Here is a 12,134-nt window from a genome sequence, read left to right as displayed (position 1 = left end):
CCTCTCTAACAAAATCCAACTTAAGGATAAAATCTGGTAGTAGGAAAAAGAGTGCATCACTGTGTCCGACTTATAGACTAACTATAATACAGTTTTAAAGAAGAAATGTTCCAATTATTTGGTAGTATTGTGCCATCAAATGTTTGTATTTTGTATGCTCCTTTGCTGATGACTTTGCAAATCCGGAATGGGCCTTCCCAATTGGCGCTTAGCTTCCGTGTCCTGGTGGATTTTGTACGTCTTCTATTTTCCTGAGAACGAGGTCGCCCTATAAGAATGTTCTTGACTTGAGTTTCTTGTTGTACTTCCAAGCTATAGCTCGTTTTGCTGTGAGTTGTTGAAGTGCTGACTTGTTTCGATTTTCTTCGACGAGGTCAAGCTCGGTTCTTCTGTTTTCAATGTTGTCGTCTTCATTGACGCTTGCAGTTCTGGGAGATTGTAAGGAGATTTTGACAGGTAGCATGGCAACACATCCATACACCAACCTGAAAGGGATTTCCTTCTTTGAGGATTGCTCTATTGTATTATAGCTCCATAGTACTTCTGGGATGAGCTCAGCCCATTCTCCTTTGGAATCTTCAAGCTTCTTCCTGAGCCCCTATAGGATAATCTTATTGGTAGCCTCAGCTAGACCGTTAGTCTGTGGGTGTTCTACAAATGAGAACTGTTGAACTATTTTGAAATTTTGTAAGAAAGTTGTGAATTTTTTATCTATAAATTGTCTACCATTATCAGTTATAATGGATTGAGGGATACCAAATCTACAGAGTATGTTTCTTTGTACAAAAAATATCATTTTTTCGGAAGTTATTTTTGCCAATGGTATTGCCTCTATTCATTTTGTAAAATAGTCAATAGCAACAATTAAAAATTTAACCTGCCGTGATGCTAGTGGGAAAAGTCCGAGGATGTCCAGCCCCCACTTATTGAACAGCCAGCTTACCTCTGATGAATGCAACTGCTCGGCTGGGTTATGGATGACTGGTGCATGACATTGGTAGTGGTCAAAATGTTGAACTTTATGTATGCAATCTTGTTGCAAAGTTGGCCAGTAGTAGCTTGCTCGAAGGATCTTGGAAGCTAAACTTTGTCCTCCTATACGCGTTCCACAAACGCCTTCGTGTACCTCATCCATGGCTAACTTGGCATCCGTAGTATCTAGGCATTTTAGAAGAGGTCTAGTGAAACCTCGCTTGTATAATTCGTAGCCAAGTAGTGTGTAGAAACTCACTCTTCTTTTGAACTTTCTCTTATTTTGAACGTCGTCAGGTATTTGTCCTGTTTGTAGATAGTGTACGAAAGGTTTTCGCCACTCTTCTTCCTGTGAAATACTCGAAATTGCTGTTAGCATAACACTAGGTTCATCAAGTGTTAGTTGAGATAAGGTCGGAGTTTTAGTTTGACTCCTAGTTGTTGCCAATTTCGAAAGAATATCAGCTTTATCGTTTTGTTCTCGAGGTATATGGGAAATATTGAAATTTTGGAAACCACCAATAAGGTTATTGACAATAGCATTATATTTTTCTAACAGTGGATCTTTTACCTGAAAATTACCTGTTATCTGTTGCACCACGAGTAGGGAATCGCATTTGATGCTTAGTTGTGTTATGCCCATTGTGTGGGCTAGCTTTAGTCTTGCTATTAGTGCCTCGTATTCTGCCTGGTTATTGCTTGCATGGAAGGTAAATTGTAGGGATTGCTCTAGAGCTGTCCCTTGTTCGTCTTCAAGCAGAATTCCAGCTCCAGAACCCTTGTTGTTCGAAGCCTCATCGACGTATAGCGTCCAATTAGATATGGTTGGACTGGATTTGTCTAGCGTCAGCTCTGCAATGAAATTAGCCAGCGCTTAAGACTTTATAGCTCCTCGTGATTGGTACTGGATGTCATACTCAGATAGTTTGATTGACCATTTGATGAGTCTTTCGTCAAGCTCGGGTTTTGCCAGAACTTGACGGAGGGACTGATCTGTTTTTACTATAATGGTATGACTCTGAAAATAGTACCACAAACGTCTGGCCATTATTATTAAGGCCAATGCGAGTTTTTCTATCCTCGGGTATCTGACTTCAGCTTGTTGGAGAGACTTGCTGATGAAGTATACTGGATGGTGTTGCTTTCCTGTTTCTGTTACCAAGACAGAACTGATAGCATGATTAGTAACAGATAAATAGAGGTATAGCAATTTACCCAATTCCAGTTTGTGAAGTATAGGTGGTTTTGAAAGAATGGTTTTGAGTTCGGTGAAGGCTTTTTCGCATTCCTCAGACCATTCAAATTTTTCCTGTTTCCTTAGCGCCTTGAAGAAGTGATGCGATCGGTGAGCTATACAAAGCAAAAATTGAGACAATGCTGCTAGCCGACTAGTAAATTGTTGAACCTCTTTGACCGTCCTTGGGCTTCTCATGTTCAGTATCGCTTGGTATTTTTCAGGGTTGGCTTCAATACCTCGGCAGGTGAGTATGAAGCTGAGGAATTTCCCTCCTTGTACTCCAAAAGCGCATTTTTTGGGATTGAGTTTCATGTTGTATGTTCGAAGTTGTTGAAATATCTCCTTTAAGTCTTTAATGTGGTTCGTCGCATGCAGTGTTTTTTCCACCATGTCGTTAACATAGACTTCTATATTTCGACCAATTTGGTTTGAAAAGATTTTATCCATGAGTCTTTGATGTGTTGCACCTGCATTTTTTAGTCCGAACGACATAACCTTATAGAAAAAATTTCTATTGTTAGTAATAAAAGCAGTCTTATCCTGGTCAGCTGAATGCATTAGTATTTAGTTGTAACCAGAATAAGCATCCATAAAGCTTAAACATTGAAATCCGAAAGATCTGTCAAATAGTTTATCGATTCATGGTAGGGGGTATGCGTCCTTTGGACAGGCCTTATTAAGTTCTGTGTAGTCCACACACATCCTCCACCTACCGTTATTCTTTTTAACCATTACCACGTTGGCTAACCAGCTAGTGTATCTAAGCTCTTTTATGAATCCAGCATTGAGGAGCTTTTGGGTTTCTTCCAGAGAGGCTGCCCTTTTATCTGTGCCAAGGTGTCTTTTTTTTCTGAGCTATAGGTCGGATCAATGGATTGATTGCCAGCTTGTGGCAGATGACGTTAGGATCTATTCTTGACATGTCTGCTGGAGTCCATGCAAATAGGTCGATGTTTTGTCTTAATAGCTCGGCCAGTTGTTCTCGCTCTTCGTCCTTCAATGCGTTGCCGAGGTATGTATATTTACCCTCCTCGGCTGTTAGTTGAACCTTTGTGAGGTCATATGTCAGCATCGATCGCTCTTGGTGGTTGGTCCGAGGATCTAGGTTAGCTAATGGGGGTAACTGTTCTGAGTTGTATACTGCTTGGACGTGCTGTTGTTCAGGTTGTCTTGAATATTCATTTTTTAGGCTGGCATTATAGCACTGCCTGGCCTCCCTTTGATCTTTATGAATTGTAACTACTTTGTTATCTTGCGAAAGAAAGTTAACACATAATAGCACGGTGGAAATAATAGCGTTGAAAGCATTCAAGGAGTGTTTTCCTAGAATTATATTGTAAGGACTTTTGCAATCAACGACTAAGTATTGTATGTCTATGATTTTACAGTCAGGGTAATTGCCAAGCGTGGTTTGTAACCAGATATAACCTTGGAATAAGAACTCGCTCACCTGAGAAACTTACCAGTTCCCCAGATGATGGTTGGAGGGCTTTGTCACTTAGCTTCATTTTCTAAAATGTTGAGTAGAATAGTACGTCTGCACTGCTCCCTGGGTCCATCAGGACTTTCTTTACCAATGGCTCTCCGACTTGTGCAGAGATGACCACTGGGTCGTCAAGGTTGCAGTCGCTTGCCTTGTAGTCCTTGGGGAGGAATGAGATCTCCGATAGGATCTCTTCCTAGCCGAATTAGTGCATCCTTTGCTTGCAAAGCCTCCAGAAATGCAATTTATTACTCTACGAGGTGGATTAATATCTTCGTCTACCTTTTTCCCTTTATCTTGGGGATTGTCAGTTGTTTGGAATGTTGGCCGAGGTCTTCTGTGTTTCGCTTTCTTCCTCGGGTATCAATATACTTGTCTAATAGGCCTTGGCGGGCCAGCCTTTCGAGGAGGTCCTTTGCTATAACGCGGTCATCTGTTGTGTGCTCGTATTTCTGATGGAAAGTGCAGTATTTAGATTTGTCTACGTATCGCTGGTCTTGGTATGTGCCAGCCCTGTTTGGAGGCTTGATGAGCTTTGAATGTAGGATGTCTTTGATGATGTTCTCTCTCTTGGTGTTGAGGGGAGTGTAGCTGTTAAATTTAGGTGTAAGTCTGAATGACCTTTGGTCTGTCCTGCTACTTGGATGCTTATTTCGCTTCTCGTTCTCTCTTTTGAGGTGGGCTTTTCTGCTTTTCGCAGTGCTCGGAGCTATTCAATCTCGATTTGGGTTGTTGTCTTTTCTCGAAATTCAGATAGGATTTTTGGTTTTGCGATGACTATGGTCTCTTGGAATTTTCCAGGACGGAGGCCGCTTTTTAGGCGTGAAGGTGGACTTCTGGGTTTTAAGTTGGGTATCTCATTGGTTGCTTCAGAGAATCTGGTCATGTAGTCCTTCAGGCTTTCGTGCGATCCTTGCTTTATAGTGCTCAGGTAGTCAGAGTTGTGCACGTATATATTGGATGCTGCGAAATGGTTGATGAACTTGTCGGCCAGCACATCGAAGTTGGAAATGGAGCCTTCAGGGAGGTTGGAGAACCAGATTAGGACGGCTCCATCTACGAAGGTGGGGAAGGTTCGACATAGGATTGGGTCAGATTCTTTGTTCAGGAACATCATCATATAATACTTGGTGACGTGGATGTTTGGGTCTCCTATTCCCACATAGGGCTTCAGGGTCGTCGGTAGGGTAAATTTTTTAGGCATGTGAAAGCTCATGATCTCCTTCGAAAAGGGGCTAGTCCTTTTGGTGGTTGTTTTTGGGAGAGTGGGTATGACATGTTTAGCCTCCGACGTGTTTTCATCGTGGTCGTCCTTGTTTTCGGCATCTTTATGCTCTCCTTCTTTGCTATGACTATGCTGCCTCTGGTGTAAGAGTTCGGTCATTCTTTAGTTCTCGGCCCTAGGGTCTCATTGATGGCCATCAGTTCGGCTGGATTATGGTTTGAGGGAGCGTGGCTATGTTCGTCCGCCATGTGTTGTGACCTGCAAAAGAGATGAGAAAGCATAGAAGGTAATTTTCAAAGAATTATAGGGTTAGAAGATCTCGGCCCCATGGTAGGTGCCAAATTTTTCTGTGTGAATAAAGTTCTTCGAGGTATAGCTCGTTCTGCTGTTGCTCGAACTTACTTCCCTTGGGATAAAAAGGAGGAACGTCGTCTTCTTGTAACAGTGGCGGCGTTGGGCACCTGCAAAGGGACTCTAACGCTCAAGTAAGTAAGAGTGTGAGAGTATTCAGGGTCAAAATGGGATGGATTGCGTACCTCTGACTTTATTGGTCACTCGTTTATATTGAGTTTGTATATGGCCGTTATCCGTATTATTTGTTACCGGTTTTGTGGAGTCTCCTGATAGTGCTCCAATTTATGGGAATTTAGTGGTTAAGGTTGGAGAGATTTTCGAAGAGTTTATCTCTTTTAGTGGAATCTGGTTCCGAGATTGCCGTGGTGGACCAGGGTTTAGGTAACGGATCAACTATAATTATTTCCACAATAATATTATTAACATTTGTAATTACCTAAAACAAGAATGTGAACCTCTTTTTTGTGGTTTTGTTCTCTTTTTGAAAAATGTTACTTACGATTTTGAGTTTTTATCCCCGTCTTCACGACCCACCCCATAACAATCAATTTTTTATGCTAATTTTCCTATGTTGCCCTCGTAGTAACTTTTGAGTTTTGAATTTTGATACACACTAATAGCCATTATCCATCTCAACCCGTGTAGCAAGGGAATTGATTAGTCAACGCTTAGCCACAGTTAGCCACCAACCATCAGGCCACCAGAGAAAGAAAAGGATGTGAATGGTGACATAATATATTCTAACATAATATTTTTTCAACCACCGCGATTTTATATTATGCCTATGTTAGTAAAAGAGTGCAAACGATGGAACTCGCTGTTGAATTTTATTTAAGTTTGTTAGCGTGGCAGGCGAAGAGGAGCAGTACTGAAATAAACAGTAGTAAGTTACAGTCAAAGGCGTCTAGCGTAAGTGAGTGGTTTTTCCGTTTCATTATTTTGATTACCTCAACTCTTTGAATTTGAATAATGAATATGGTCCCCATTATTCCCTTGATCCCTTCCTCTTCCAGCTGGAATTAACAAAACTCTAATAAAAACCATCTCAAATACAAGTATATAACCATATGCTTTACGAGTTTATTAAGAGCTTAAACTGAACTGCATCAAAAAGTAGTAGTACTGTAACTACAATACGCCATGCCGCATGCACCAACGTTAAACACCTTAATTAAATATTCTTATTATTGAATCTCTGCTTTGACCTTTTACTAGGATCCAAAGTGGCACTGCAATCGTAAATGGGGACATGTTCAGCGAGATTTTGTTTTCATCTGTTCCCATTCTGGTCACCAACAGCAAGGTACTTACTACCAGTACCCTAGTTTAAGTTCACCAAAGTTCGCATTATATAATTATTTATTGGGTTTACTTAACACGAGTCCTTAATTACCAACTATGAAAGTTTTTATAAAAGAATATAAAATTTAAAGTTTCAATGTATTTGTTATGTATTTATTAAAATAAAATATTTAAAAATTTATATTAATACAGTAGCTTTTATATAGCATACTCGATTCTAATAATAAACATAAGAATAAATGAAATGATGTGGGGAAATGAACTAGGCAGGGCAGTGAGGACCCTATTTATATCCAAATGTGGAAGGCATGATGCCTGAGTTGCGTAAAAATGATAGTAAAACCAAATAGAAAGATTGCAATTAGTACATAAATAATTGAGAAACAGTTAAGCTTAAACGATCATAGGGCTGTAGTGTTTGTTGGTGCTGCAGCATAGGTACTTATTGGTTGAGAAAAAGAAGCAACATTTATTCCACTAATAATTAAAGCTATCTTCTTTGTTTTAATGCTGAATACAGAAAACAGCAGAACAAAAGATGCATTATTCATTTATTTGCAGTAGTATTAATATACAACACAACACAGAATGATAACGGTTCATTTATTGACCAAGTGTTAAAGATGCATGAGAGAAGTGAAGGGAGGAAGCAGAGTATATGGAATGCTGCTTCACGAGCGTGTCAGACATTTTAGGACAGAGATCTCTTTCTTTTTGAGGACACGTCGCTCCACAACACAATAGAGAAGGGGACAGATGAACAACAACTAGATGCAGAGATTTCACTCTCTTTTCTGAGTTCCCCCATTGGAGGAGTGCCCATTTTTTAGGGTTCTGCAACTTTTGAACTGCTTTTTTCTTTCGAGAATTTGATTATACCAAGGTGACTTCTTGTGTGAACAATGTCAATATTTTACTGTTGCACATCATTTTCTTAACAGTAACATGCCTCGTTTTTAATGTATATACGTAAAGCCCCACAAGTATAACTGTATTTTTTATCTTATGTTTTTGTCATGTAATGAGGATTTTCAAGAGCTTGTTTAGTTTTGAAAAACTGTGGGGTGTGTGTTTAGTAGGCTTTCACACGCACACACTTGCATAATTCCAAAGGCCTCATTTTGTCTTTGCTTCAGAAACTGAAGCCAATGGGGAGAGCCACAAGGTGGTTTAAGAGCTTGTTTGGGATCAAGAGAGACAAAGAGCGCAGCCATAATTCAAATTCTACCACCAAGTTGTGGGGTTCTTCTCATTCGCGCTCAGATTCCGGAGTTTTGTGTCACAATCCGGCAACCATTCCACCCAACATTTCTCCTGCAGAGGCTGCTTGGCTGGAGTCCTTCTACTCCAAAACAGAGAGGGAGCAGAACAAGCATGCCATCGCAGTTGCTGCCGCCACAGCCGCAGCAGCCGATGCAGCAGTGGCTGCCGCTCAGGCCGCGGTGGCAGTTGTGAGGCTAACTAGCCACGGAAGAGACAGCATGTTTGGTGGGCTTGAGAAGTTTGCAGCTGTGAAGATCCAAACCGTTTTTAGGGGATTCTTGGTGAGTTTGCCTCTGTTCCTTTATCATATGCAAATGATAGTCGTTATGTGTATATTAAGGTTCAGATTCAGATCCAAATTTTACTTTCTTTTTTTGGATTGTATGTGCACAGGCAAGGAAGGCACTAAGGGCCTTAAAGGGTTTGGTGAAGATACAAGCCATTGTGAGAGGGTACTTGGTGAGGAAGCAAGCAGCAGAAACGCTGCATGGTATGCAGGCTCTTGTTAGAGCTCAGGCTGCAATTCTCTCTCACAAATATGGCCGCGGACTCAGACACATAAGGAATGATGCTTATTGGTTGCCTACACAAGCAAGAAGATCCTTGGTACACATTTGTTATTACCTAACTAGATACTAACTTCAATCAGTTACAGTTAGTTAGAAGTAATTAGAAAATAGTTAGAGTTGTATAGTTAGAATGATGAAGGATGAAGAATATATGTGGCTGTAATTCACTCAATTTGTTACAACTGGGTGACTGGTGGTAGAGTAGGTAACATCTAACTGCATTATATATTATTATAGTGAGGGATTGTAACTTAAGCTTTTCATTTTTGGTTCACATTTACAATAAAAGATTCAAATTTTTATATTATTCAATGCATAGGAAAGTTAAATACTTTAAATGTTTGCAGGAAAGGTTTGATGAGACAAGGATAGAGTATAGAGGTCCAAGCGAGAGCAGAAGGCTATCATCATCATTTGATGCAACAATGAATAGCAGCTATGATGGCAGCCCAAAAATAGTGGAAGTGGACACTGGCAGGCCTAAGTCAAGGTCTCGGAGGACCAACATATCAATGTCTGATTTTGGGGATGACCCTTTGTTTTCATCTCCCTTGCCAGTCCCGTGCCGCGACTGGGGACTAACGGGGGAAGAGGGGAGGTTGTGGACGGCGCAGAGCACGCCGCGCTTGAACAGTTGTAGTTGTGGTGTTTTCATGGATAGTAGCTTGTTGAAGGGGCAACAAGGTCCGAATTATATGGCTAATACAGAGTCATTTAAGGCGAAAAAGAGGTCTCAGAGCGCTCCAAGACAAAGGGGAGAGGCAAGTCCAAGTCCAAGGAACAGTTTGAGTGGGGTTGGGATGTCCAAGATTCATTTAAAGAATGCTGTCATGGCTAACCTTGAAATGTCCGCAGAGTTTTGTAACCCACACAAGATGAGACACACATAGCTTTTCCTTTCTAACACCCATTATTAGCCAATACTTAACTCATCATCATTGGATGCTCCCCATTGCTTTGCAGTTTGCATCTTCAATTTTCTTTAGTATATTCGAGATTATTTATGATATTATTAGCTTTAGAACTTATGTTGTGTGTTCTACTAGCAAAGTGGGCTGAGCTTAAAATACCAAATTCATCATTTTTCTCCGAAACAAACCCAATATTCATAGAAAAAAATTAAAAGAGGAGGCTCGATGAGAAAGCCCAGCAAAATGTAATTGAATTCGGAGCAATCGACGCGAACATGCTTAGCGTATCTCAAGCAAGCCCCTCTAATCTTCTTAAATGTGATTAAAATCCCGCAAAAAAAATATTACTAAAAATATAGTTTCTACTTAACCTTATTAAGATTTAGGAATGAATGAATCAATTCATGTAATAGGAAATGAATATAGTTCTTAGGTGCCAGTTGTAATTCCGTTTTATAATCATGATGCGGTGGAGAATTGCCAAGTCAAATGAGTCCGTCAGTGACTCTAAGAGGCATCTTTTATTTTTCATTTGAAAATTCCAGAGTCCAAACTCCATAGTTGGTAAAAGATTAAAAATGTGATTATTAAAATTTCACACAGAAATCTAAACGTGCAATGAAATTAGGGACTCTGAAACTTAGAGGCACTATCGAATTGTTTTATATTTATACATAAAAAATTTGTAGTGGTGGAGGGATTATAGAAGGCAATCAAAAAAGGGATTTGATCCACTCAGAGCCATCAATGTAGGCAAGTGAAATAAATGGTTTAGCTTCCTGATCAGTGAGTTCCCTTGACCATGCTACTCTCCCAGCAAAGCTTGCTCCAGGTCCTGTGCATTTGTATTGCCCATAGAATACAGTCCTGGTAATGGTGGTGGTGGCCCATTACAATACAAATACATAGCAACAAATGCAAATGCGCATGCCAATAATAATAATAATAATAATACAGATATCTCTTTTCAGACCCCTATATATGCTATGCTATAAATTTAATGCGCATGCGGCTATAATCTAATTGTATATAAACAAAAGATGTAATTGGGTGGATGGACTTTACCTATTGGAGGACGCATACATAAGAAGCATAAGAAGAAAAAGGAACTCACATTTCACGGTTGGGGTCACCCCAGTTATACCAGCCTTTGGGAATGATGATATTGTCCATGTAGGTGTAAGCAAAGACAACACGAGAGAAGGGACCCCATGCCCTTCCAAGGTACAGAGCCCCTGACCCCGTGACCTTGCAGTGCACAAATGAGAACCCCGTGTCCTCCAATATGCTGCTCCTCCCTTGCGCTGTTACTGCCCCTACATTCTGTGCTATTGCATGCACGTGACACCCCTATACATACACCACCATTATTCATTCACAATGCTTTAACATGTTTCACTCAATCCACCTCGTGGGAGTACTAACCTCAAACAAAGACAGCGCGTTGCCGAATATGAAATCAACGGACCCTTCAATGTAACAATCCTTGTAGTAATGCCTCCCAAGGTGATCATACAGTGTGTCCTGTGCTCCCAAGAATTTGCATCCAAGAAACATGGCTGTGTCTCCTGAAATTCTCAGCGCCACTGCCTGCTTCCCCACTGCTCCGTTCCTCGGAACGGGTGCCGTGTTCTTGAATGTGATGTTCTTGGCTATGAAGTATGCTGAATTCACCGCGAATGTGGCAGAGCCAAAGGTTCCTAGTAATTGCCCTTTAGTCCCAGGTGCCGCCTTATCAGCAGTATCACCCCATTCAACTATCGTCTTATCTGCGCCTTCTCCTTCTATCGTTATGAACGATTTCAATGGTGGAATGTTAACTTTCTCTCTGTAATTATTTGTTACACCCAAAATATTGTTAGATCAAGAGGAGAGGGGCCAAAAGAAAAGACACTTCATCGTATGCTGCAAAAGTCCTCTGCTAGTCAAAGACATAATTCTGAAGGCATTGGCAAAAAGACGCGCAATGTTTTATTATTATTCCTTTTATTTGCTGTCAACAAAATAAAATAAAATAAAATATATATAACGGTGAATGTGGACAAGACAATCGCCAACTTGCATCCACATATTATTACAGTGCCATCAAGAAAGGGTAGAATGAATACTTACGTGTAAACCCCTGCATGGACCTTAATTACAACTCTAACAAGGTTGATGAATGGAAGAGAATCAATGGCTGATTGAATAGAAGAGAAGCCCCCCTTGCCGTGTTTCTTGGAAACGTGAAGTGTGTGAGAAGGGAAGAGCTTGTTCATGGCAATGCCGAAGACAGAGTGTTTGAGGCCACCGACGAACTTGACCCATCTCATGAACTGCTCTTCTGATAATTGGGCTCGTGTTCTGTTTATGGGAATCACACTCCCCACAGAAGAACGCCCCGGTCGAATTCCCTTGGTGTGGCATTCTGTTGCTCTTGGATTTTGCAGAACAAGAAGAAAGAGTAATGTCACATGGAAAATGGAATGAAAATTTGACATTTCTGGGAGAGAATTGTGGGGAAGAAAGGAAAAGAATGCTGTTTGGGACTAACAAGTAACACAGCTGGTTGTGGTTTATATATGTAGTATTTAGTTAGGGAGCAATTGATTATTGAGTATTGATTATGGTGTGGAAAGTGAGGTCAATTATGGGAGAGAGAGTTCACGGGTCATTCCTTCTACTCACATCCATCAACACAAGACGGAGAGAGAGAGAGAGAGAGAGAGAGAGAGAGAGAGAGAGAGAGAGAGAGAGAGAGAGAGAGAGAGAGAGAGAGAGAGAGAGAGAGAGAGAGAGAGAGAGAGAGAGAGAGAGAGAGAGAGAGAGAGAGAGAGAG

The 12,134-nt window shown here is 40.7% G+C and overlaps 3 protein-coding genes across 4 annotated transcripts; 1 reads left to right on the top strand and 2 right to left on the bottom strand.

Moving 5' to 3' along the window:
* Positions 1-268: 268 nt before the first annotated feature.
* Positions 269-2,599, bottom strand: LOC130965914 (uncharacterized). The gene is made up of 3 exons (XM_057890671.1): positions 2,011-2,599; positions 944-1,824; positions 269-598 (listed from the first exon to the last, which is right to left on the bottom strand). The coding sequence occupies exons 1-3, from the start codon at positions 2,597-2,599 to the stop codon at positions 269-271; spliced, it is 1,800 nt and encodes a 599-aa protein (XP_057746654.1).
* A 4,323-nt stretch (positions 2,600-6,922) lies between these two features.
* LOC130967896 (protein IQ-domain 26-like) lies at positions 6,923-9,412 on the top strand. 2 transcript variants are annotated; one of them, XM_057892937.1, is made up of 4 exons: positions 6,923-7,456; positions 7,710-8,117; positions 8,230-8,442; positions 8,753-9,412. In XM_057892937.1, the coding sequence occupies exons 2-4, from the start codon at positions 7,722-7,724 to the stop codon at positions 9,293-9,295; spliced, it is 1,152 nt and encodes a 383-aa protein (XP_057748920.1). In that variant the 5' UTR covers positions 6,923-7,456; positions 7,710-7,721; the 3' UTR covers positions 9,296-9,412. The 2 variants fall into 2 exon arrangements, with proteins under 2 accessions (XP_057748920.1, XP_057748921.1); XM_057892938.1 differs by lacking the exon at positions 6,923-7,456 and having other exon boundaries at positions 7,633-8,117.
* A 396-nt stretch (positions 9,413-9,808) lies between these two features.
* LOC130967895 (probable pectinesterase 53) lies at positions 9,809-11,869 on the bottom strand. Its single transcript, XM_057892936.1, has 4 exons — positions 11,429-11,869; positions 10,742-11,144; positions 10,431-10,666; positions 9,809-10,183 (listed from the first exon to the last, which is right to left on the bottom strand). The coding sequence occupies exons 1-4, from the start codon at positions 11,794-11,796 to the stop codon at positions 10,030-10,032; spliced, it is 1,161 nt and encodes a 386-aa protein (XP_057748919.1). The 5' UTR covers positions 11,797-11,869; the 3' UTR covers positions 9,809-10,029.
* Positions 11,870-12,134: the final 265 nt, after the last annotated feature.

The sequence above is a fragment of the Arachis stenosperma genome, chromosome 3, assembly GCF_014773155.1.
Source record: "Arachis stenosperma cultivar V10309 chromosome 3, arast.V10309.gnm1.PFL2, whole genome shotgun sequence".
NCBI lineage: Eukaryota > Viridiplantae > Streptophyta > Magnoliopsida > Fabales > Fabaceae > Arachis > Arachis stenosperma.
This window is presented reverse-complemented; position numbering and strand designations above follow the sequence as displayed.

Coding starts and splice junctions, on each gene's coding strand:
- LOC130967895 (XM_057892936.1), bottom strand. CDS start 11,796: ATGTCAAATTTTCATTCCATTTTCCATGTGACATTACTCTTTCTTCTT. Junction 10,667..10,741: donor ACGCGCTGTCTTTGTTTGAG/GTTAGTACTCCC, acceptor GTGTATGTATAG/GGGTGTCACGTGCATGCAAT. Junction 10,184..10,430: donor GGTGACCCCAACCGTGAAAT/GTGAGTTCCTTT, acceptor CACCATTACCAG/GACTGTATTCTATGGGCAAT.
- LOC130965914 (XM_057890671.1), bottom strand. CDS start 2,599: ATGGTGGAAAAAACACTGCATGCGACGAACCACATTAAAGACTTAAAG. Junction 1,825..2,010: donor CTTAATAATAATGGCCAGAC/GTTTGTGGTACT, acceptor ATTTCATTGCAG/AGCTGACGCTAGACAAATCC. Junction 599..943: donor AGCAGTTGCATTCATCAGAG/GTAAGCTGGCTG, acceptor ATTATCCTATAG/GGGCTCAGGAAGAAGCTTGA.
- LOC130967896 (XM_057892937.1), top strand. CDS start 7,722: ATGGGGAGAGCCACAAGGTGGTTTAAGAGCTTGTTTGGGATCAAGAGA. Junction 8,118..8,229: donor CCGTTTTTAGGGGATTCTTG/GTGAGTTTGCCT, acceptor GTATGTGCACAG/GCAAGGAAGGCACTAAGGGC. Junction 8,443..8,752: donor CACAAGCAAGAAGATCCTTG/GTACACATTTGT, acceptor AAATGTTTGCAG/GAAAGGTTTGATGAGACAAG.